The sequence below is a fragment of the Canis aureus genome, chromosome 12 (assembly GCF_053574225.1).
Source record: "Canis aureus isolate CA01 chromosome 12, VMU_Caureus_v.1.0, whole genome shotgun sequence".
Classification (NCBI taxonomy): domain Eukaryota; kingdom Metazoa; phylum Chordata; class Mammalia; order Carnivora; family Canidae; genus Canis; species Canis aureus.
This window is the reverse complement of record NC_135622.1, coordinates 26,263,789-26,289,398: the sequence shown is the minus strand read 5'-3', so window position 1 is coordinate 26,289,398 and position 25,610 is coordinate 26,263,789. Positions and strand designations below refer to the sequence as shown.

Here is a 25,610-nt window from a genome sequence, read left to right as displayed (position 1 = left end):
AACTCGTTTGCATGGCTGCAGGAAACCAGTACCATTGCAAACAAGCCAAGAAGTGGCTAATAAAAAGAAATACCTATTATTAGTACTTCTGTCTTACTGTACTTTTTCCTTGTATGTTTTTAAAGAAAAAATGACTTAAGATGTTCTTAAACGTGAAAGCAGGATTCAAACAAGAATCAAAAGCAAAAAAGCACACATCTAATCTAAGGGTGTGTCTGCCTGGTGAGGATGTTACAGATTAGAAAGAAATTCAAGGATACATTAATTCATATACTATCTCATGACTTTCAATGTAATTCATGATTTTAAGTTTGAAAATCTGGAAGCTAAGGGGCACCTGGGTGGTTCAGCTGTGTAAACATCTGACTCTTGGTTTCCACTCAGGTCATGATTTCAGTCAGGGTCATGAGATCAAGCCCCGCATGGGGTTGCATTCAGCAAGGAATCTGCTTGAGATCCCCTGCCTCTCCTCAGGCACTCTCTTTCTCAGACAAATAAAATCTTTTGAAAAATATAAATAAATAAATATCTGGAAGTTGAGACAGGAGTAAGTAACTTTAATAAAACATTATGAAACTATGAAATCTAAATAGATCAACCTATCTCCTTGGCCACATCTCATGTACCTGCTTACAAACTGGTTAGACCTTAAGGACTGGCTTGACTGCTCACCATCCAAAACCAATACATTTCTGATATACAGTTAACGAAATTATATTTTTTTAAAGTAGGCTCAACACCCACTGTGGGGCCCAAACCCATGACCCTGAGATCAAGACCAGAGTGGAGATCAAGACTCAGGTGTTTAACCAACCGAGTCACCGAGGTACTCCTAAAATTATAATTACTGAGCAAACAATGGTAACAATACACGATAAAACTCAGTATTTATTTTAATTCTTAAGTGTGAATTCTTTAATACTATTAATAACAAAAATCCCCCACCTACTTTTGAAGAAAAATTGGTGTATGAACCTAACAATGTGCTATTGTTGCACCTACCAGGAATCAATTTCCCTTCTAAGCGCCCAGTTAATCTGCTTTAGCAGTAAAGACAGAGACCACAAAAGATACTTAACAGGGAATAAGAAGACCTGGATTCTGGTTCCACCCAGTCTGGGAAAAGATACCTATTTTACATGCGTACATATACATACATACTTTATATACATTTAAAAGAGGTATTTATTTTTTAATTCTTCCCAACGTGAGAACAATCAGAACTCCTCCCAATCAATAATAAAGACAAAAAACCTAACTGAAAAAAAATGGGAAAAAAATGAGCAAGAAATTCACAAAAAGGAGAAATTCTGATAACTGAAAACATGAAAAGATGCTCAACCCTAAAGGTGATGATGGAAATGTAAATCTATACAACTAGATAATATTTCACTTCCATCTGATTAGGAAAATTTAAAGTCTGATGATACGAAGTGTAGGTAAGAACTGAGAAAATGAGACTCTCATTTAATATATGTTTGGTAGGATGATAATTTAGTATAAGCCCTTCAGGGAAAAATTTAGCAAACCTAACTGATAATGAGGTACATGGTCTCAGATGAAACAATCCATACTGGGCATATATCACTAAAACTGATGATGAGGCACATGGTCTTAAATGAAACAATCCATACTGGGCATATATCAGTAGTGTGTCAAAATCAGTATTTCTAGATGCATTTTCTAGATGTAGACCTTCTTAAATGTTCCATTCTGTATGATATTCATACTTCTATTCTGATTTTCAAAGTTGAGAGGTAGGTTGTGCCAGATAAAGAAAGGGGGTGGGATGGACATGGGAGCCATGTTGGTAAGTTTTTACTTTATAAACAAAGGGGAGAGTAATGTGCCATGGTCAGAGATATGCCAAACTACTGGACTGGGCTTTTAAAAATCCTTAAAATGCTCCATAATCCAACCATCTGTCACATTTGCATCCCTACCCCTCACAATTATTTTACTTTACATACCTTTCTGCTCTGGTCAATCTGCTTTCCCAACTGCCTCCTTATCTGAACAGATGACAGAAATTTGAGGAACTATTTTACCAATTCTATGAAAGATGACACATACCTCTTACCACTCTAGATACTTAAGAGAAATTCAGACACACAGTGGATGTCTAAGGGCATCAGGAGCTAGTTCTCTCAAAGAACTCCAGTTAAAGAAGTTTCTTCAAAGTCATAAAATCTGAGTACTTACCCAGTTCCTCCATGTGCTTTCTAGTTCTTTGATCAAAGTTTTCACATCTGTATCTGTGCACAATAATCCCTATCTTACAAAGTATTGGTAAAGACTAATTAAATAATGTATACCAAAATATCTACCAGGACCTACCCTGCAGTAAGCTTTCAACACAATGGTAGCTGAATCGGAGATTCTACATTTAAAAGAGTCTTCATTTTAGAAAACATAAATAAAAACAAAAAACATACTAACAGAGGCATCAATAACAAATTCATTTATTTAAAAATTACTTGACTACAATTACATCCTGTATTAAGTGGCACAACTTAATGGGTGTAAGGTCCCTTTTCCCTCTCAACCCAACCTGACTTGGATGCTAGATCAAGTAAGCTATTTCATCTTCTGGCCTCAGGCAAAAGTGGGTCCATACCACCTCCAGGCCCAGTGGAATTCTTTGATTCTGCATCCTAATATGAGACCTGAGTGGCAAAGGTCTAGGCTTTCCTCTGTGGCCTAGACTATAATGCAAACAATTATCATTATTAACTAAAGAATGTAGTTTATCTGCTCAGAGCAGAATAAGAACAAGATAGGCCCAGAGCTTAGAGCTAATGATGTTGTGTTAACAGATGGCAAAGAAAGCAGAACTGAACTCATCTTCTCTTCTGAGAATATCTTTAGATTGAAAAAGACAAAACCAATATTGTTTCACAGAAACTAGAGCCTGATACAAGTGAAGAGACCCACAGAGCATCTAGTTGCTTGTCTGAGTCAGGACTCTTGGTTCCTACAAACAGAAATCTTTGCCCAAACAAGTTGGATGTGAAGAAAGGGTCAGGTAACCAAGGGTAGGTAAGAAGGTAGCTGAACATCAAAATATGTTCCCTCCTCACTCTTGCCTTTATTTCTCTCTGCAGAAGAATTTTATTTCCCACAACAGACCAGATTCTTTCAAGGGCTACTAATCACTTCTAGGCTCACATATTCCCAGCCCTTCTTTCCGTAAGAGCTCTAATGAGAAAGATACAAGGAGAGGACTCTGAGTCAAGAGTAACCTCTCCCTACTACATATGGATTTACCCATTACATAATGACAGAACTTTAGAGCTAGTACATACCTGATCTCACCCACTCTGTATCTCAACTACTACTTAAGGCCAAATCCAATACCTTTTCTCCCATTGGTATCTTTTTCTCTTCTCATACCCCAGTCATACCTACATAAAAGGCAGTTCCAGATGGCTCACCCAGAATTATCTTAAATATTCTATTTCACTTTTTATAGCATTACTCCATTTTTTAACACAGTCAGCATTTTGCGTCACCCATGTAAATGCTTCATCTACTGGCAGAAGATCAGCTTAGGCTGACACTTTTAAAAACTATTTTTAACCCTTATCTCCCTCCTTAAAACACTACCAGCCCTGCAACAGCCTAACTGATTTCCTAGTATAGCACAGTGTTTAAGAACAGACTCATGAGTGAGATCTTTCTCCAAACCCTGATTCATCACTTCCAAACTGTACAACTGAGGTAGGTTACTTAATATCTGAGTCCTAAGATGGAAATAATGTACCTGCATCATGAGATATAAATATAGGTACAGCACCCAGCTCAATAGCTGGAACATAGTCAACACTCAAATAAGTGTTATTATTATAAGTGTTATTATTATCTTCCTGTTCCTGACTTCTCAGTCTAATTTCCTCCTATTTAACGAGGAAAAGCAAATCCTCAACTGCTTATATCATCCACTCCCTTTTCTCCTAATCTCCTTGAGTCAAATCCTCAGGCCTTCCATCAACCTGATCTTGCCCTATTTCCAATAAGGCACCTACTCCAATTGAGTCAGTCCCCGAGAGTCTTACACAGGAGTCCAGCATTCCTCAGTTGTTCAATCTCTTTCTCAACCCTACAGAAAACTACACCTCACTCTGTTTTAAATCTTACCTGTTCTTCCAAGTCTTATTTATTTATTTATTTATTGCATGCGTGCAAGCAGGGGTAGGGGTACAGGAAGAAGAAAGAAGAAGAAAGAAGAAGAAAGAAGAAGAAAGAAGAAGAAAGAAGAAGAAAGAAGAAGAAGAAGAAGAAGAAGAAGAAGAAGAGAGAGAGAGAGAGAGAGAGAGAGAAACAGACCCTGCACTTAGCATGGAGCCTAATGTGGGGCTCGATCTCACAACCCCAAGGATCGTGACCTGAGCTGAAATCAAGAATCGGACACTTAACCGATTGAGCCACCTGACCACCCCACAGGTCACATTTAAGATTCCAACTCCACAAAACTTAGATTAAACAAGAGTAATCTTTTAAATGCCCTTCCCTTCACTTTACAGTATGCAGAAGCCACCCGTGCACATTAATTTTCTGTTGCCTCAGAATCTTCCAGCTCTTTCATGTGTACAAGCGCACTCTTACATGACTAGACTATACCATACTCTTCTAAAGAACATGGACTATGTATTTTGCTTTCAACTATCCCACAACAATGTCTAAATTTAGACAATTTAAAATCTTGGCAGTATTTTAACATACACACATAAACACACCTAAAGCAGTAATCATTTTATTGATTTTTCTTACTTAGGAAGTGAACTCAAAAAAAGTTAAAAGATTTAAGTAAAACACTTAAGTAAATGCCCTAAGCAGGAAAGGATTCTAGATGTTCTTAAAATGGGAGAGGAAATTAAAGATAGCCCAACACAATTATTTTTACTAAAAATAATTTGCCACAGAACTCAACAGCTGATATTTATTTTAAATAGTGATCATACCATGGACATCTGAAAAAAGCCAACACATTAAGGCCGAAATCTTCAATACTTTTTTATGTTCACAATAATTAAAAGCCAGCAGGTGCCTTGGCTACCACCACAAACTTCTTTTCTGCTTACATTAGCGATGACTAAAGAACTTTAAAACAAGCATCAAAACATTAAAGGGAAAAAAATCATTAAGCATGTCAAAAATTTACTAATGTTCCTCACTCAAAACCAGCCTGATCATAAAGGAGTCATCAGCTTCTCTGTCCTTCTCTTGGCAGGGTGGGAACACGTGTCCATAACAGGGTGCTCACAGGCTGCTGGACAGCATTCCAGTTTATTACTCAAGTCTGTCTGTGATACTTAAAAGCCTGTGCCACAATGGCTTCAGCTTCATTCTGTTTGCTCACCACCAGCCCACAGGAGTACACCCAGCCTTGTTACAACAGGTGGCCCTGGAGCTTGTACAAATTCACCAGGTCCAAACTAAAAGAGAGGGAAGACGAGTCAGTGGAATCCTGTACGACAAGAACCTCCACAGACTTCCTTCCTGTGGAACCTGTGCTTCCACAGAATGTGAGAAGCACAGGATCTAGTAGTTTTAGTGGGGTAAGAGCTTCCTGTTTCAGCTCAGGCCAAGGGAGATGCTCCCACCTCAAAAAAAAAGGAGGAGGGAGGGAGAAAATGCACTGGAAGATGGTAGAGAACTGGGCTAGAAAATCCAGGCTTCCCATCTTTAAAAGAATTAACATCTATGAAGTACTATTGAGGCCAAAGGCAGGCCATCCCAATTAGCATAATAATTAAATAAAAGTTACTGGAGAAACAGCTGGTACATGGACATTCAGATTCTCCTTTGTCCCTCTGAAAGAAGGAAATAAATCTCCCATATGAAAAATATGCACCCTATATAGTGAAAAGACATCCTTATCACCAGAGATTGGAACTTGAAAGCTAAGAAAGCTATAAACAAACCTTGTTATATTTTTCTAACTACTACCTCAGCCTAAATTCTGATTAGAATTCCTTACTAATTAAAACTCTCAAACATCTGTTTTCTTATCCAGTCAATTCCTCACAAATTTATAGTGTCTTTGTCTAAAATGTATAAAAATTGTCTGCTTTATTTCTTTAGGTCTCAATTTCATTATTGGGCCACTGTGTGCACATAATAAAATTTTAGTTCCCCCCCCCCCCCAAGAAAGTCCAGGCTTTCTTCTGCGCCCCAGGACCTTAATTCAACAAACATTTATCAGTATCAACTTAGCAATGTAGTTTCGTAGGATGGATCAGAAGAGTCTGGAATCCAGGTCACCTAGAACCTAAACTACTTTCACAGCAACTACAAAAAAAAAATTCTTTTTACTTGAAAAAGCCCTTATAACCTCAACGTACATCACAATATGTCCTCAAAAGAGAAATGAGTAAATAAAATATATAATTAGGAACATTCGCCTCAAACACATCCCCACCAAAAAAGCCAGAATGTAGAGTCCTCACTATGCATTCCCTTGGTATCCGTTGTCAAAGGGATTCTTTTGTTCTAGTACCAAATACACTTAAATACTTTACCTTAAAGATTAGCCAATGTATCAGACAACCATTATGAATACCTGTAAAGATTTGCTAGGTCAGGAAGATATGCTCTGCAAGTCATCAGTAGCTAGGGGGATAAGAGTAAAAAGAAGGTTCTAAAAAAGAATTTTTTTTAAGATTTTATTTGAGAGGGAGAGAGAAAGAGAGAGAGAGAGAAAAAAAAAAAGGGGGGAAGGAGAGGGAAAAGCAGACTCCCTGCCAAGCAGAGAGTCTGATGTGGGGCTCCATCCCAGGACCCTGGGATCATGACCTGAGCTGAAGGCAGCCACTTAAGGAACTGAGCCACCCAGGAGCCTCAGTTCTAAAAACTTGATAGGACACCAGGCACAATCCAGGAAATGTAACACATGGTCACTCCCTCAGTGGCAGAATACAAAGTTGATGAATTACAGGTCCAAATGCTCCAGATCCTAATGGCCAGTAATCCAAGCACCTGAGATATGGCTGCTGCGGGCATCCTCACCTATCCCAAATCTGGGATGTCTTCTCACATACTTTCTATATGATTGGCTATGAAAACTTCAGCTCTTCCCACTATCATGGCATCTTCTGGTCTTGCTGTCTCTACCCTCTGTCTTAACTACGGGCAGTTTATTTATTTTTTTTAAGATTTTATTTATTTATTCATGAGAGACACAGGCAGAGACACAGGCAGAGGGAGAAGCAGGTTCCATGCAGGGAGCCTGATGTGGGAATCGATCCTGGGACTCCAGAATCAGGCCCTGAGCCTAAGGCAGGCGCTCAACCGCTGAGACACCTAGGGATCCCCAACTACAGGCAGTTTAGTGATCAAGTAGATGCCTCTTAGAACTTCCAGGGGTTTGAACCATCAATCACGATATTGCCTTGGTTACTGTCAGCCACCAAAACCTGAAGCTTCCTAAACACTACCTAGAGAACATGAAGGTCCCTCCCCCACAGTGATTTAAAACCCTCTCTAAAGTGCCCCATGACCATTCCAGTGAGCCCATAAGCTAGTACATACCAACTGAAGATTTCCAAGCCATGGCCCCCCAAAAGTCTCATGCCAAAGCCACTTCCAAAGCTGTGTTCCTTCTCTTTGAGTCACCAAACAGGCATCACAACCTTAAAGCTATTTTGGAGAACACTCACTGCCTTCTCAGCCTTTGCTAGCAAATGCTATCACTAATCCAAAGATGGGGTTGCTGCTGCCAAGACTACTTCTCAGGCTTCTTTTGCCAAGTTAAAACTCTCAGCACTATGGGAGTGGTGAAAGTTCTCTGAAAGGTTACTAACACTTCTGTATATCAGAGCTACCCAATCCTTAGAGCCCCTCTACACATAGTCTGATCACAATGTACCTACCAGTTAACAATATCTCCTTAGAAACGGAAAGTTCTGCCTCAAATCTTGCCTATCAATACTACTGCTCTATAGGATCATTTCTAACAGGTAGGCTTACCCATGTGTTAGACGAAGTCACCCTCTAGATTCCTTGAGTTTCTACCCACATCATAGCAATTAGCTCTCCTACATTCAGATTAAGCAACTCATACACTGCTTTTGCTACAAAGAGCTCACCTAAAAGTTCTTCCTACCTTCCCAGAAGTTTACAATGTGTCAACAAAAACATCCATAAACAGTTACAAACTCTCCAATGGCTGATGTAGTCAGAGGTATCACATGGTAACCTTAGGCCCTGCCCTTTTAAGGCCCTACTATGAGCTCCAAGAGCAAAACTGGCCCAGTGCTAAAAAATAACCACTTATAAGTAAACCACTAAGTCAAAGAGTCATTGTCACCGGAACAATCACCCAACCGAAGTAGACTGGCCCTGCTGGCTACCAACCAACCCATTCACTCACAGAGAAAGCAACACTGGAATAGCATTCAAACAGGAAGACGACAGGGTGATGCAGGGGAGACAGATGCAAGGGTGTTATCCTAATCACCCCAGAAGAGAGACAGTCACGGCTAGGGAACTACTCAGGAAGTAGTTGAAGTTACTTTCTGTAAACACATTCCCTCACAGGAGTAAAAATTTCTTTGGAAATTTACTCTTCATGGTACTAGGAACTATAGTCATTTAAGCAAATGTTTTTGTGGTGGTGGGTTTTTTTTGTTTGGTTTTGTTTTGTTTTGTTTTGTTTTGTTTTTTAACAGTAACAGAATACTTTCAGAATAACATAGTAAAACCAAACCTGCAAAAGTTATGAAAGGCCAGGATAAAAAGAACAGCATAAAAAATTGGAGAAAGCAAATGTTATCAGAGCAGTGATAGGAGATGAAGGAGGATGTTAAAAAATCCCGAACACTTCCTTCAACATCGTACCTTATCAATGGCTTTTCCAACCCGAGAAACACTGCTGTGGATGTCTTTGTGGTCTGAAGCCAATTTTTGAACAGTATCCTTTATCCTTTTACAGCACTGTGTCAAAACAAGTGAAAGTGTCCCTGATAATTCAGCATCTTGGCCTATAAAAAAGTAAAGAAAGAAAGATTGGTTACTCATGAAAGCAAAACTCAAAGATGGCAAGTTTCAAGTAGGCCCTTTAGAACATGAAAGTTGGAAGTGAAGAAAAATATCTGCTTTGAGGCAGATGGTCACATTCATAGATAACTTTCTTAGCATTCAGTTGAAAAAATGTTATCTTAATTTACTTTTTGGAATAAGTAAGAAAACTATACTATGAAATAAGCCACTTTTGTAATTACTAAAATAGCACAGACTGTGAGTGATACTGCCAAGGCATTTTCCAGAAAACGTCTAACTGAATAAACTCAGTATTCAATCCACTTAAACGGCTCAGGTTATTCTCAAAACATTTTCATTGTTACTAAAATTTCTAAAGAGAGATTTAATCTAAATGCTTTATATTCTACATAAAGAAGTAGAAAACAAAAACAAACTTCTTTGGATACCATGTTGAAAAGAGTGAACATAGTAGAAAAAGAGTTAACATATTCCCATCTATAAGGCATAGTGAGCCATTCTTATCAGGGTTCCCACCACCCTAACTGATAAGGGTTCCCACCACCCTAACTGATAAGAGTGGCTCACTATGCCAAACTGTACAATGTGGCTTATGCTGAATTCCTGCTTTCCTTCTGAGAGTCTGGAATTTTGGTATGTGTTATGCAGAGGGTGCCTATATGACCAGTCCCCAGTAAACACTCTGAGTACTATGTCTCTAATGAGCTTCCCTAGTAGACAACACTTCACACTTATTACAATTTGATGCTGGAGGAATTATATGTGTCCTGTCTCTGTGACATGACAGGACATGACTGAGAGAGGACTCTTGGAAATCTTCTCCTGGTTTCTTCTGGACTTTGCATCACGAGCCTTTTCCCTTGGCTGATTTTTGCTTTGTATCCTTTTGCTGTAATAAACTTAGCCATGAATGTGACTACATGCTGATTCCTATGTGTCCTCCTAGAGATCACTGGAACCTAAAAGTGATCCTGGGGACCTTGATACACACAATAAATCAACTGAAAGTTACTACAGTTTATAGCCTCTTTCCCAATGCTATGTCCTCAGGAAAAAGGGAGATGACGGAGGAAGAACGAACATTCATCAATTACCTCATATATCACAAGTCCCCACCCTTGAGCAACAGGTCTGGTTTCTGAACTCCTACTCACTATGATATAGCTGTGTTTCTTAAACTTTAATTTACATCAGAAGCACCTGAAGGACTAGTTAAAACAAAGGAGTTGGACCTCCACCCCATTTATCTAATTCAAGAGGTCTGGGATGGGGCTCAAGAATCTGAACAAGAACAATCCCAAAATACAGTAGCCCTAGGATGTTCAATGAATATTCAACAAACATTTATTGAGTATTCATTATGTGACAAGTACACCAGTAGAACAAAACCACCAAAATCCCTGCCTTAAAACTTACCTTCTGGTGAGCAAGATAAACAACACAAAATAAGTCAGTTATATGACAAAAGATATATGTTACAGGAGGAGAAAAAGTAGAGTAAAAGAGTTGGATGGTGTGAGTTGAACAACTGCAATTTTAGAATGGATAGAATAGACCTCACTGAGAAAGTGATATCTGAGCAAAGACTTGAAAGAAATGAGGGAATCAGCCACAGGGCTACTGTGGGGATGAAGGGTAGCCGAATCTGCTACCCCAAAATATGCTTCTTTGGCATAAAGATTGTTTCAAGCATATTATTGTGAGAAGCAGCAGATACAGGAAAAGTTCTGAAAACAGAGTACAAATTTCCCTTTGTAAGGGAGATTTACATTTATGAGAGAAATTTCCATTAGTAAAAGTGTCTCTCTCTACACCAGATAAAGAATGGCTCTAAATCATAAGAAACTTATCAATGAAGAAAGTTTAGACTTATATCTCCCTAAAAATCTTAGTCTTGTTTACTGTGCTTTTCCTGATAAACTGGCCTCCCTACACCCTTCTTTCGTCTTTACCTGAAGATAATATTTAAGCCTGAATTCTAAGTCACCTCTTTGAGTTAGTCATTTTTCTTTGGGAACCTCCCATGTATACATAAGGTATACATGTTAATAAACTGTTTTTCTCTTTATAATCTGCCTTTTATTATAGGAGTCTCAGTCAAGAACTCATAAGATTAAAGGAAAATTATTTCTCCTCCTCTTCAGGGAAAGCATTCTAGGCTGAGAGAAAAAAATCCTTATAGAAATATACCAAAAAAGAAAGAAAAGAAATATACCAAGATTATTTGAGGAATAGCAAAAAGGGCAGTTTTGCTAAAGCAGATGTCTGGCAAAGAAAAACAGGAGGAGAGAAAGTTTAAGAGATAATGGGGGTCCTGATCTTGCAGGGCCTTTTTGGCATGGTAAAGACTTTAGCTTTTATTTTGAGTGAAAGGTATATCATCCACTACAAGGTTTTGAAGAGAGTATGTATAAATGGACACAATTTAGTGTGGTCATTCTGGCTCAAGACAGGAGTACAAGAACAGAAACAGGACAAAAAGTCAGGAGGCTGTGGCAGCAATCCAGATAAGAGGGCAGTGACTCAACCCAAGGTGTAAAGTGTAGAGGTGGTGAGAAGTGGCTGGATTCTGGATATATTCTGAGGGTAAAGCCAACAGGATTCCTTACTATGAGGGAATAAAAGGACTCAGAGATGACTCCTAACTTTTTAGCTTAAGTCAACTAGAAAGATGGAGTTGTCTTCAATTAGAATGATAAAGATTAAAAGTTGAGCAGGTATGAGAGGAAGGAAGAGATAAAGAGTTCAGTTTCGGGCTTGTTAAATTTGATATGTGAGTCACCTCAGTGCACATGCGGAGGAGTAAGTTAGATCTATAAACCTGGAGTTCAAGAGCAAAAACAGAGCTGGATATACAAATATGTGAGTCACTGGCATGTAGATATTTAAAACCATGAGGCTAGGGGCACCTGGGTGGTTCAGTCAGTTGAGTGTCCAACTCTTGGTTTTAGCTTAGGTCATGATCTCAGGGTCCTGGGATTGAGCCCCAAGTCAGGCTCTGCACTCAGTGATGAATGTGCATGAGATTCTCTCTCCCTCCCCCCTCCCATGGTCTCTCACTCTCTAAAATAAGTGAATCTTTAAATAAATAAATAAAGCCATGAGGCTGAATGAAATCATCAAAAGAGCTGGTACAAACACAAAGAAGTGATAAAATATGGGAGTCCTGGAAACTCCCAAGTTTATGAGATCAAGATGAAGTAGAACTGGAAAAGAAGACTAACAAAGACTACTGAAAACACTGTCACACAGGAGGAAAATCAAGTACGGTGCTGGGGAAGCCAAGTAAAGAAAATGTGTCAAGGACAAAGGAGTAACCAACTGTGCTAAATGCTCTGCTATGTCAAGATGTAGACTGAGAACTGATCACTGGGTTTACAATATGGAAGTTACCAGTGACTGTAACAAAATAGTTTCTCTAAAGTTTCAAGAAAAGAAACCTCGAAGGTTGTAGGGACTGTGAAGAAGGAATATAAGTCTAGTTCAGTGACAACCACTGAGAGAAATAAAAAGATGAGCAAAGAGAGAAAGATACTGGGTGCCCATAAGGTAGCCAACCCAATATGATGTAGCCAAAATAAACACTGCCCTCATCTCTAGATACAATTGCACAAAGTATGTATCAGGTGCTCCCAACTTCTAATAATTGAGGCTAAGAGAAGACTTGGTAATTAAGAAAAATTTCAAAATCTGTCTGAAAGGTATTCCATACACCTTGGGTCAAAAGAATCTGCTTCAGTAGCTCTAACTCTGGCCATTTCTGTATCTAAGTCTTACCTAACCTCAGTGGTTTCATCTCGTCTATGAACCTCTCTGCTCATAGACTTACTCAGTCTTACCAATTCCTGATGAATTCTGTTCTCTCCACCATTCCTCTGGCACTAAACTATATCCCACTGAACAATTTCACAGATAATTCCATCACCAATCTCAACTACGTATATATAAATCCTGAAGGAAGACTGGGATAAATAGTTACAATAAGAACCTGTCTTATCATATGCCTTTCACAGTCTCACATGCCATTAATCTAAGTATTTGAATGGATGGTAAATAAATCAAGGAAAGAACAGTTAAAAAGAATGCCATATTCAACAAATGGTGCTGGAATAACCAGATATCCATAGACAAAGGAATCATACCATATACAAAAGTTAACTCAAAATGGAATGATCATCTAAATGTTAGGGCCAAAACTATCAAATTTTTAGGAGAAAATGGATGTACTCTTGACCTTGTATTGGACAATGGTTTCTTAGGTATGACACCAAAAGCACAAACAACAAAAATAAATAAAAAGACAGAGAAATAAGTAATTCTTTCATTTGTTCAACTGGACTTCATCGAAACTAAAAACTCTTGTGCTTTAACTACCACCAAGAAAGTGAAAAGACAATCCACAGAATGACAGAAAATATTGGCAGCTTATATATCAGATAAGGGTCTAATATCAAGGATGTATAAAGAGCTGTTACAACCCAGCAAGATAAATGACCCCATTTAAAAATGGGCAGGGGTACCTGGCTCAGTTGGATAAGCATCTGACTCTTGGTTTCGGTGCAGGCCATGATCTCAAGATCCTGGGACTGAGTGAGTGTTGGGGTCCACACTCAGCACAGAAATCTGCTTGTCCCTCTCCCTCTGCTCCTCCTCCTGTTCTCTCTCTCTCTCAAATATTTTAAAAAATAAAAACGGGCAAAGAATTTGAATAGGCATTTTCCCCCAAAGAGAATAAGACAAATAACCAATAAACACAGGAAATTATGTTCAACATCATTAGTCAAGAGAAATGCAAATCAAAACTACAATGAGAACTACTTCACACCCACTAAGATTAGTTATACTGAAAAAGATGGACAACAGAAAGAGTTTGGGGAGGATGTGGAGAATTTAGAACCCTCACACATTGCTGGTGGGATGTAAAATGGTGCAGTGGCTAAAGAAAATAGTTTGACAGTCCAGAAAGTTAAACAGAGTAACCATATGACACAGGTATGTACCACTGCTAGGTACACATACCCAAGAGAAATGAAAACATATGTTCACAGCAGCATTATTCATACTAGCCAAAAAGTGGAAACAATCCAAATGCCCAAATGGATAAATGTGGTTTATCCATACAATGGACTATTATTCAGCCATAAAAAGGAACGAAGCACTAATACATAGTACAACATGGAAGACTTTGGAAAACACCGTGTTGACTGAAATAAGTCAGATACAAAAGATCATATATTGTGTGAGTCTATTTATATGAAATCTCCAAATCCATAGACAGAAGTAGATTCATGGAGGCCAGAGGCTGGGGAAGGGTAGAATGGAGAATGATGTTAATAAGCATGAGGTTTCTTTGGAAGTGATGAAAACGTTCTGGAATTAGATAATGGTTATGGCTGCACATCTCTTAATATACTGAAAGCCAATGAGTCACACCCTTTAATAGGGAGACTTCTATGGGATGTGAGCTATTTCTCAATTTTAAAAAACTTAAAAATGCAAGCCATAAGTCCTACCCATTCCATCATGTTTGTTTCTACAGTCAGTAGACAACAAAGTAAGCAAAAAGTTGAAGAAACAAAAAAACAAAGACCAAACTGGAGGACAGAGGTCATCTGGAATTTACCAACTGAACTTCTATGCCCCAACCCTGAAATCCATTGATATTTTCAAATCTCAGTAACTTAAAGGTCTGAAGTTTGGTGTTGCTGTCATATATTCTCTTTCCTTAACCATCTATAAGACCCCACACTTTTTGGTTTTAAAGTTTATAAATGACAGATACTAGTAGCATAAGGTCAATTAATTAACATTGAGAATTCTCAGTATGCCCCAAGGAAAAATAATTTCTACAATATATTTGGAAGCGTAAGAAAAGTATAATGGAATCATCTGAAAGAGAACCCTGGGAAAGCCCTGCTCAAAGAGAAAGATTCCACTAATGCATTTCAAATGGATTTAGTGGAAAGCGGCCAAAGGTAAAAACAGGTTTAGAAATCACTATAATAATCAAACTGACTGAGACCAAATCTCTAAGTCCTAAAGGGACTAATGTTCTTATTTCTCTGTCTGAAAACAAAAACTGCTTCTAGAAGAACCTTTCTGTGAAAGAAATCTAAACAGATTCAGTTCCTAGAAATAAAGCTGGGGAACAACTGTGATAGTCATCTTTACTCTAACTAAACTAGATGTGAAGATGTTAGAATCCCAGCTGGCCACTGTGGTGGCCTTACCCAGGATGAAGTCATGTGCCAACTGTGTCTTGTCTTGTCTTTTCTTTTCTCTTTTCTTTTCTTTCTTTTCTTTTCTTTTCTTTTTCTTTCTTTCTTTCTTTCTCTCTCTCTCTCTCTCTCTTTCAAGAGGGAGAGAGAGAGCAAAAGAAAGTGGGGGGAGGGAGGAAGAGGGACAGAGAGAATCCCAAGAAGGTTCCCCACCCAACATGGAACCTAAAGCACAGCTGGATCTCACAACCTTGAGATCATGACTGAGATCATGACCTGAGCTGAAATCAAGAGTCTGAACCACTTGGTGCCCCCAACTGCATATTTCAATGCTTTAAATAAACCTTCCCGGGCTCATGACCCATACACAACAATGAAAGAAACAGTTCTGAGGCAGTGCTCATCACTTAGTGACTACATGTACTCTTTTTTTTTTAAAGACTTTTTTTAGGGCAGCCCAGGTGGCTCGGCAGTTTAGCACTGCCTTCAGCCCCGGGCCTGACTCTGGAGACCCGGGATCAAGTCCCACATCAGGCTCCCTGCCTGGAGCCTGCTTTTCCCTCTACGTGTGTCTCTGCCTCTCTCTCCTTCTCTCTGTCCCTCATGAGTAAATAAATAAAAAATCTTAAAAAAAAAAAAAAAGACTTTTTTAAAAGAGAGTTTTAGGTTTACAACAAAATTGAGGGAGGGACAGATTCCCCATATACCTACTACCCTTACACATGCATAGCCTCTCCCGTTATCAACATCACCCACCAGAACAGTACTTTAAAACAAACAAACAAACAAACCAAGGATGAATGTACACTGACACATCATTATCACTCAAAGTTCATGGTTACCTTAGGGTTCATTCACCCTTGGTGCTGCACTCATGGATTCTGACAAATGTATATATAACAGCATATATCCATCACAATAGTATCATACAGAGCATTTTCACTGCCCTAAAAATCAACTGTGCTCTGCCTATTCATTTCTCTCTTCCATCCCAACCCTGGCAATCATTGTCTCCACAGTTTTGCCTTCCTCAGAATGTTAGATAGTTGGAATCACATAGCATGTAGCATTTTCAGATTGGTTTCTTTTATCTGGTAATATGCATTTAAGACTCTTTCATGTCTTTTCATGGCTTGACAGCTCATTTCTTTTTAGCACTTAAAATTCCATTATCTGCATATACTGCACTTTGTCCATTCACCTACTGAAGAACATCTTGGTTGCTTCCAAGTTTTGGAAATTATGAATAAAGTTGCTATAAACAATGTATGCAGTTTTTTGTATGAGTATGTTCTCATCTCCCTTGGGTAAATACCAAGGTTCAAAAATGCTGCATCTCATGGTAAGAGTAATGTTTACTTTTGTAAGAAATTGCCAAACTGTCTTCTAAAGTGGCTGTATCGCAAAAGTACTTTTTAAAATCACTTTTAGGGGCGCCTGGGTGGCTCAGCTGGTTAAGCGTCTGCCTTCAGCTCAGGTCATGATCTCAGGGTCCTAGAATTGCACTCCATGTTGGGCTCCCTGCTCAGCAGGAAGTCTGCTTCTCCCTCTCACTCTCCCTCTCTCTCTCTAATGAATAAATAAAATCTTTAAAAAAATCACTTTCAACAGCTAAAATAATTGGTACATCCATGAGAGATTTTAAATCCAAGCAAAGAACCAACACACATGGTTAGTCTTTCAATACAACATAAAAGTATTTTAAGGATGATATTCTCAGAAAGTGCAATAGTCATAGTCTCTTCCAAAATCAGACAAACTAAATTAACATTTCTGAGTTCACTCTAAACCATTTTTTAGCAAGCCCAGCTAAGACTTCAAGCTCTGCCCTAAGGCTTCACTCCCTAGCCTTTCAGGAATTATGTCTATTAGTTTCAAAGAAATAATAAATTAGAAAAACGTTTGTTAAAAAAAAAAAAAAGAAAAGAAAAGAAAAAAAAAAAAAAAAAACGTTTGTTTCCATAGCATCCCATACCTGTATTTACCTATCAGAGTTTCATACTTCATTGTAAATATTTGTCTATTACCTCCATGAAATTACTTGAAAATAGAAAATATGATTGCTTAATCTTCAATGTTTAGCTCTATGCCCAATGTGCGGCTTAAACTCATGACCGTCAGATGGAGAGTCACATGCTCTACTGACTGCACCAGCCAAGGGCCCCTAATCAATTACATATTCTCAGCATTGGAGATTCTGGCACTACCAACACACTCTGAACCAATACCCACTGAAGTACCAGCAGTTTCACACTCAGCACCTCACTGATCTTCTACTCCCTTCCAGGATATTTAGTATGTACTATGCAATAGCATTATGGTCTAAATTTTCCAAATACTGAATAAATAAATACACACACCCCAATATCCAAATAAAACACACTCCTAGAAGAGAGCCCCCCCCCCCCAGTTGTTAAGTATCTTCCCTTTTCCAAGTAATGACCAATCCCTTCCCTCAAGAACCTAAAATATGGGGCACACCTAGGTGGCTCAGCAGTTGAGCATCTGCCTTTGGTCATGATCCAAAGGTCCTGGGATTCAGTCCTAGAACAGGCTCCCCGCAGGGAGTCTGCTTCCCCCTCTGCCCATGTCTCTGTCTCTCATGAATAAATAAAATTAAAAAAAAAAAAGAACCTAAAATATGTAGGTAGACATGGGGAAAAAATTAATAGGCTTGTGTTTTGGGTAACAGTTTCTGTGTTTGTAAAAGAAAGCTATGCCAAGATTTGTCAAAAAAAACGAAATACATTTCAACTTTGGTACATAATATGTTCCTATAAAACTGTACCCAAGTCAGAATGTAGGAAGGTAGAACAAACTTACACAGTAAAAGGAGTGCCTAGTTCCCGCAAAGGGAAAAATTACAAAATTCCTAATTATTGCTTGGTTTTATAAGTAACTTTTCAATATAGTTCTATCATTTTGTACATTTACTTGTTCAATTATTTTCCTTCATTACTAATCACATGGCTTAAGTAAGACAACCATATGTCCGATTATATGACAAGATTTACTCATCATTTTGGCTCATCTAACACAATCAAGACAAAGATATTAAGATTGAAAACTAATGTTCTCATCCCTACTCAGTGTTTGCATTTTCGATTTTGTTTGCCACTTATTTTTAGGATATCAGAAAGGAAAAAAACTCTCAAATAATTGTACACACTGTTAAAGAAAGATAATATTGCTAAAACTAAACAGCTGGTTGGTAGGCAGCACTATAATGGTATAGCTTGATATGTCTTCTCATGGACGATAATCAAAAGTTCTAATTTGGTCTATAAAAGTTAGTGTAAAGGTGTCAATTACATGATGAAGTACATGCTGCCTAAGAGTCAAACACATGAGAGATGAGACCCCCCTATAATTAAAAGCACACTATAAAAAAATGGTGAAGCACAACACAGAAAATCATCAACTCTGATGATTATTAATTATTCAGATGTCCAAAATGGCTGAAAACATCACCACCTAGGACTAGAATATTTTGGTAGAAGCAAATAGTAGCACTCCCTAGAAATCACTAAGACCTGAATTAGCAATCTTATGAATATCATGGAGGCAGAAAAAATTTTAAAATATTCAAGTTTACGGGCAGCCCTGGTGGCTCCGTGGGTTTAGTGCCGCCTCCAGCCCAGGGCGTGATCCCGGAGACCTGGGATCGAGTCCCACATCAGGCTCCCTGCATGGAGCCTGCTTCTCCCTCTGCTTGTGTCTCTGCTTCTCTCTCTCTCTGTCTCTATGAATAAATAAATGTTTAAAAAAATAAATAAATAAATAAAATATTCAAGTTTATAAATACTACATATATTGCATTTGAGTTCATCTGCATTATTAAAAGTTAACTCTGCTTCATAAAATGGACAGAAGTCTTAAATTTAGAATTAAGTGGAAAATAAAATGGCACACAAGTTTTTATGAGACTACAAAGAAATCTGTTTAGTAAACATAATCCTAACAGTACTTACTCAGAGGAGGGGGAAAAAAGGCACAAATAGAACATACTCCTTTTTTCCTAGAGGTGGTATACACTGAAAACAAAACAAACTTTTCTCAGCATATTAAGAGGTGGCAAATCTACAAAGTACAGTATTTTGGGGATCAACCCCAGACCTCTCAGAACAGAATGCAGACTCAGGTGTGTCCTGATGCAGTATACCAAATCATAGTCTAGTGTGCTGCAAAACCAACCATAAGAGAGAGAGAGAGAGAGTAAATTTATATTTAAAAGCTAAATTAGGGATGCCTGGGTGGCTCAGTGGTTGGGCATCTGCCTTTGGCTCAGGGCATGATCCCAGAGTTCTAGGATCAAGTCCCACATCAGGCTCCCTTCAAGGAGCCCTCTTCTCCCTCTGCCTGTGTCTCTGCCTCTCTCTCTCTCTGTGTCTCTCATGAATAAATAAATAAATCCTTAAAAAAAAAAAAGGCTAAATTACATGGTACAGACTAATAGCGATTCTAGAGCAGAGAGCTCAAAATGACTGGCATAGGGAAGAAACGGAAGGCTTCAAAAATACACGAGGAGGCAAGAACTGAGAGAGATGACAAGAAAAAGAGGACACACAGCACCAGTTTTTACATGTCTGCTAGACAGTCCCACTTTGGAGAGCCTATTCATTCCCTTCAAATTCAAAATACAGAGAATTAATCTCTAGCCATATCCTTATGTATTTCTGAAATGAAGGGCTGAACCAGATAAGGTTTCTTGTAGTCTTTAAGTATAAAAATCACACTTAAAAATCAAATTCAAATTTTACCTTCCCCTCTCATAAACTTTTCTTCCTGGTTCCATATGGTCTACCTGTCCACTCGTGCTCAAATCTTAGAATAATCATTGATTTTTCCAACCCTTCTCTCCCATCCTGCCAGACTACAACCACAACACCAAGTCCTGTTTAATTCCCTCCCTGAGGAGATCCCATGCATGGGTCCCTGTACATCTCTACCACTACTACCCAAAGACAGATCCCTCTTTCATCAGGTCTTAAGTTGACACTTAGTCATCTTGCCTCTAGCCAAACAGTACTTACAACTCCAATCCACCTAAATGCTGCTAAATGGTCTCAGATCATGTCCCTGTTCAAAATGTACCCCGCACCCAAGTCATTCAAGGTCTTCCCAGTCTCCTATTTTCCCTGGTATCTGTGACTGTATAAACCCTGATTCTAATTTAATTTTAATTCTTTTATCCTATTTCTCCCCGCTCTGGTCCTTTGCTGTTCCCAGAATGCCTCTTGTACTCTCACTCCTCTGCACCTTTGTTCTTTCCAACTACCACTCTGGCTTCCTACTATCCACATTCAATCTCGGTTATTGAAACTTGACAGATTAGAGGACTCTCTATCTCCAATCCCACTCCTTTTTGCCTGTACCATTCAGTCAGCATTGGCCTATAAACATGGCCTTGCATTACCAGGCACTGTTTGTTAAAAACATACCAGTGTCATCTCCCTAACTAGACAGAAAGTTCTTAGAGCATGAGAACAATTGCTTGCCCTTTGTAACTCCCGCAAGATTTAGCCTAGTTCCACATATAATTGGCAATTAATAACTATTGACCAGGTGCTCTAAAGTTCAATTGAAATCTCTCTTTCTCTCTCTTACACACACACACACACCAGCAGTTCTTTCTAACAGATTCTTCTCTTCCCATTTCTCTGATCTGCTAGTATTTGTACCAAAAGAAGCACTGCTATTTATACTGTGTCATGGTCATGGTTTTTTCCCCCATCTCAAATGTAAAAGTCTGATCTCATTATCCAACTGAAGTTTCTTGAAGACTTTCTTATGCTTTTTGAATATTCCTTATGGTGTCAGGCAGACCACTGGGCACAGAATGGTAGCTAACATACACCAGTATAAAGATATGTCAAAGTATCCCAATTAAAACACTGCTTAACACTGCTTAAAGGCATAGACCTTAAAAAACAAAAACAAAAAAGGCACAGACATTAAACACAACAAATATATCTTTTCAGATTTTAAAGCCAGTTTATATCCATTATCTATTCAATTCCCATAACTCTGTGACATAAATTACCAGTTTACTGAAGAGGATACAGGTTAAGCAAGATTATAAAACCAGTAAAGTGGCAGTGGCAAACCCAGATCTCCTGAGCTCATAAGGACAAAATGTTGTGGCCTACTCTCTAAGTGGCAGACTCATCTTATCTCCCTAACCAGCCTCCAAGTTCCAGAAGGATGAGGCCACATAGGGTGGTTCTTCCAAGTCACTCCTTATCTCCTTCTGAATACCTTCAAATAATCAATAATGAAATATTAAATCTATATGGACCCCACAGATAGAGCAAGCTCATCAAAGATGATACACAGCTGGACACAAATACCTCAAAATGAGAAATTAGTATACAGGCTCAATCTTAAGTGTTAGAAGACACTGCACTATAGCCATATGGACTCCCAGAACGCTGTTCCCTAAAAACCATTCTGAGCTGAGCCATATAATCACCAAACCCAAATAAGATCAAAGTATATTTCTAAAAGTCTCAAGTCCTGCTGGAGATTCTAGTCTCTGTTCCTTGAGAGATTAGACTAGCACCTAATCTAAGAGGAAGGCCAGATGTTTCTGCCATTTTTCTACAAACTCTTGAAGATTAAAAAAAAAAAATCTCCAGTTTAGAGAGCATCATGTCCCTGGTATCTATCAACTTCTAGGGATTACACAGAGCACCATGGGGCTCCAATACAAAGCGACTAGAGTGCTCTAGAATTCTCCTCTATAGTGCATTTTAGGGTCATTTTAAAATATTTTACAGATGAAGAAGCAGGACCCCAAATAAAAACAAGAGAGTTTTAATGTCCCAAGTGAACAGTTTACCAAAACACCATTTTCACTCTCCTAACAACTAAGAGACTAAGACATGGAAAGGATGGAAATTTCTCTATATACCCTCATATGATCATATCACAGAAGCGTTGCCAAGTTTCTCTCTCACCAATGTTATTATCCAGTGTTAGAAACTACATAAAAGATAAAATAACCTTAGGAAAATTATTTTACTACGTAAAGCATACAAGCAATTTCAAGTAAATTCCTAAAGGTAACATGAACCAAATTGTATTTTTTTAAATCTACAAATTAAGTTGCACTAGCAACTCAGTATTTGAATTGTATGAAGGTTATAGTTAAGAGGCAAGGCAAAAGTTGAAAAATACAAATAGAAAACACCTCATGACATTGTTATTGGTATAACTTGTAGCTACTCAACTATAACAGACATCTATCACTTTTGTCTGGGTGCAAGTTTTCCTTTCTAGAGCTCTCTCCATTGCCGTACATCTCCTGACACAGGGTAAGCAGAGCCCAAGGTAGCCAATGGATTCCATGCCCTGACCCCAGTTACTGATTGAGGGAGAAGCTTACAAACCAAGACAATATAGATACTCTCTGGTAATTTTATGTTTGAAAATGCAGGAAAAAAAACAGCATATTCCTGTCATTGGGATCACTGTGATATAGGATATGAACTCCACTGGCCACTTTTACCTCCATGTGGAGAAAGCTCCTCTGAGAATGAAGCCGACCATGGAAAGCACAGTTGAGTGAGGAAGAGAAAAAGATTAGTCCTTATAACATTCTTTCTGCTTCTGGAGCTACCTGGCATTACCTCAGCCTATTTAGTCACAAGTGAACAAAGTCCATTTTAATTAAAACTATTCTGTCACCTGCAATCAAAAGACTCCCGAGTAACAAACTAGTCTGAATGAATAAGGTGCCAAATAACAAAGAATTATCTCCTAAAAGGCTGGAAAGGAATGGCTGACAAAGTTAAATCAGCTTCTAAACCTAACTGGAAATACCAACACTAACCTACTATTATTCTCACCATCTAATACAGCCCAGGTAGCTTGCTAACTAGTCTATTCTTTTCTTAGGGTATCTGAACAATGACTACTGTTATTCACTCCAACTTTTCTGACCTACTTATCTGCTACTTCCCAAAATAGACGTTAAATGTAGTTATCAAATTTTATTCAATTCAAATTTAAAGACCTTCTTCTCTTAATAATGTCTTGTTAAATATTCAGTAAAAAGCTGAGAGATCAGATATTGTAGCCTACTCCAAGTACCCCAAACAATAAGGCTGAATAAACAAACCACTTGTCTACCAAATCCTGATCCTTTAATATTTATTCAATAGAATATATTCATCCCTGGTAGGCTCTGAAAAGCACAGAAATTTATATATATATATAAATAGGCATACTTTTATAATATATTTATGTATATGTAAATATATATAAAAGTATCCCTATTTATATATATATAAAATATATACAACTCCAATTCTAGAATGAAGAGTTACACCTACCATGTGACCCTGAATCAATTTTCTGTCTACTGATAACAAGTCATACCACAGAAATTATTTTAAAACATGGCCACCACAATTTGCTTTTTCTTTCATGCTTATAATTGTCTATTTACTTTCTCATTTGTTACCTTCAAATTTTAAAAACTGGAAGCAGTTCTGCAACTGGTAACTAAATTCTCTTTGATTCACCTAAGAAAGAAAGATGGAGGATTATGGTTTGAATGAGTATTACTAAGAGTCAGACCACACAAACACGCAAGTTCTAGAAGCTAATATATGTGTTTACCACTCCTACAAATCAGGTTGTCTTTACCAACTTGCAAATTGCAATAACACTAAGCCTAAATCACAGTAAGTAGAATTGCATGTCCAATGCCTCAAAGTAAAAATGAATAGTGACAAATTATTATTCCCCTGAATTTTCTTAAAAATTTTCCTGGAAGCTAGAATTTATCTGTGAGGTAGGCAACTAGGTAGTCCAGAAATAAAAAGAGAGTAGGAGGGAGATTTCTTCCTGGGTATCCTTTTTTTGTCATTTGAATTTATACCATTTGAACATATTATCTCAAAATAAATAAAATCTAAATTTAGAAAACTAAAAAAAAAAAAAAAATGAGAATCATTTTCAGATACAACTCCCTATAACAGCCCAGAAATAGCTTGTTTAAAAAAAAAAAAAAAACAGCTCCACGCCCAGCATGGGGCTTGAACTCACCACCCTGAGATCAAGACCTGAGCTGAAATCAACAGACATTTAACTAACTGAGCCACCCAGGTAGCCACCTAGACTAGAAATAACTTTTAAAAATACGACACACCCTTGACTCCTACAAAGATTGTACTTTTGTACTTTTCCTAGTACACTTCAAACATGTTATGAATGCTACCCTATTGTTTCAGTCTAATCTCCATTTACCAAATGTGAAAATAGAGTATCAGCAATACATGACATATACTTCTTTTCTGTTCTCCCTTCTACCATACAAGTGCCGATGGGAAACAAAATATATTTGCCAAGAGAAAAAAAAATAAATGCTAAAAACCATACAAATAATTACAAATCAAGTCACAAAAATTTATCCATATTATCTGTTAATCAAGGTTTGTCCAAAGAATGATTCCCACACTACTGACGTGAATGGTGATTTTAGCGGTATGTGAAGTATTTTAATAGTCATGAATTTACTTTTAATAGTTTATCTAATACACCAAATCTATGATTTCACAAATATCAGTGCCTACGGTGAAGATAAATCTACGTAAGTGAAACCATGAACCCATCTGAAAAACAAGAGCACACATGTGAGAGTGAAGTTTGAGAAGCACCAGTGCATTACCCAAATTAGATCAAGGGCACACTGGGAATGATCACCAAATAGTATCAATCACAATGCATCTTAAATTAGACCAAACTTCATATGCACAGGGAAACTCACTGAAAAGCTGGTACAACTAAATAACAGTGCTCTCTCCTCTTTCCAAAAAGTTGAGAAAATTAAGAGAATCTAAAGTTTAATCAAAGTAAGGTTAAGAATCCGAGCTTGGTACAATCCTTGAACTTCTAGCAAATTAAGCTTAAAAATGGTATTCCTTTCCCATCCCAAACACCTCAGCACAGACCTTTCATTTGCTGTGAACAGTCCTCTTTAATCCCTTTTACTTCAGACACCTAACTCAGCAGGTTCTGGATCACTCCCCCATCATCCAATCTACCACTCTGAAGTTCCCCAGGCAGCTCTTGGGCCTGAAGAAAGCCTTTAAGTCAATCAGTCTTCAGGAAGAAGAATGATCAGAATTCAGAACTTCTTTTTAGTATTCGCTGTCATTCTTTACTGCCTCTTCTCTCTTCTATTACTGCTATGCTGCCCCTCAAATACTAAAACTCCATGGCTATGACCTAGCCAAAGCCTGCACTTAACTGTCAGAGCCTTATACTCTCAAAGGACTCCTCTGACTTAGGCCTCACATTCCCATTAAAAATAAATAAATTTAAAAAAAAAAAAAAAAAAAAAGATTCTCCTTTTCCCAGACTGGACTTGGTTAGGGGTAGATT

General features: G+C 38.0%; 1 protein-coding gene across 4 annotated transcripts in view; it reads right to left on the bottom strand.

Annotated features, from left to right (window-relative positions):
- RMND5A (required for meiotic nuclear division 5 homolog A) overlaps positions 1-25,610 on the bottom strand; it is a 63,451-nt gene that overhangs the window by 34,050 nt on the left and 3,791 nt on the right. For all 4 annotated transcript variants that reach the window (XM_077843187.1, XM_077843188.1, XM_077843189.1 and 1 more), the window contains exon 2: positions 8,839-8,981. In XM_077843187.1, coding sequence (XP_077699313.1) covers positions 8,839-8,981 — 143 coding nt within the window. The remainder of the gene's footprint in view (positions 1-8,838; positions 8,982-25,610) is intronic.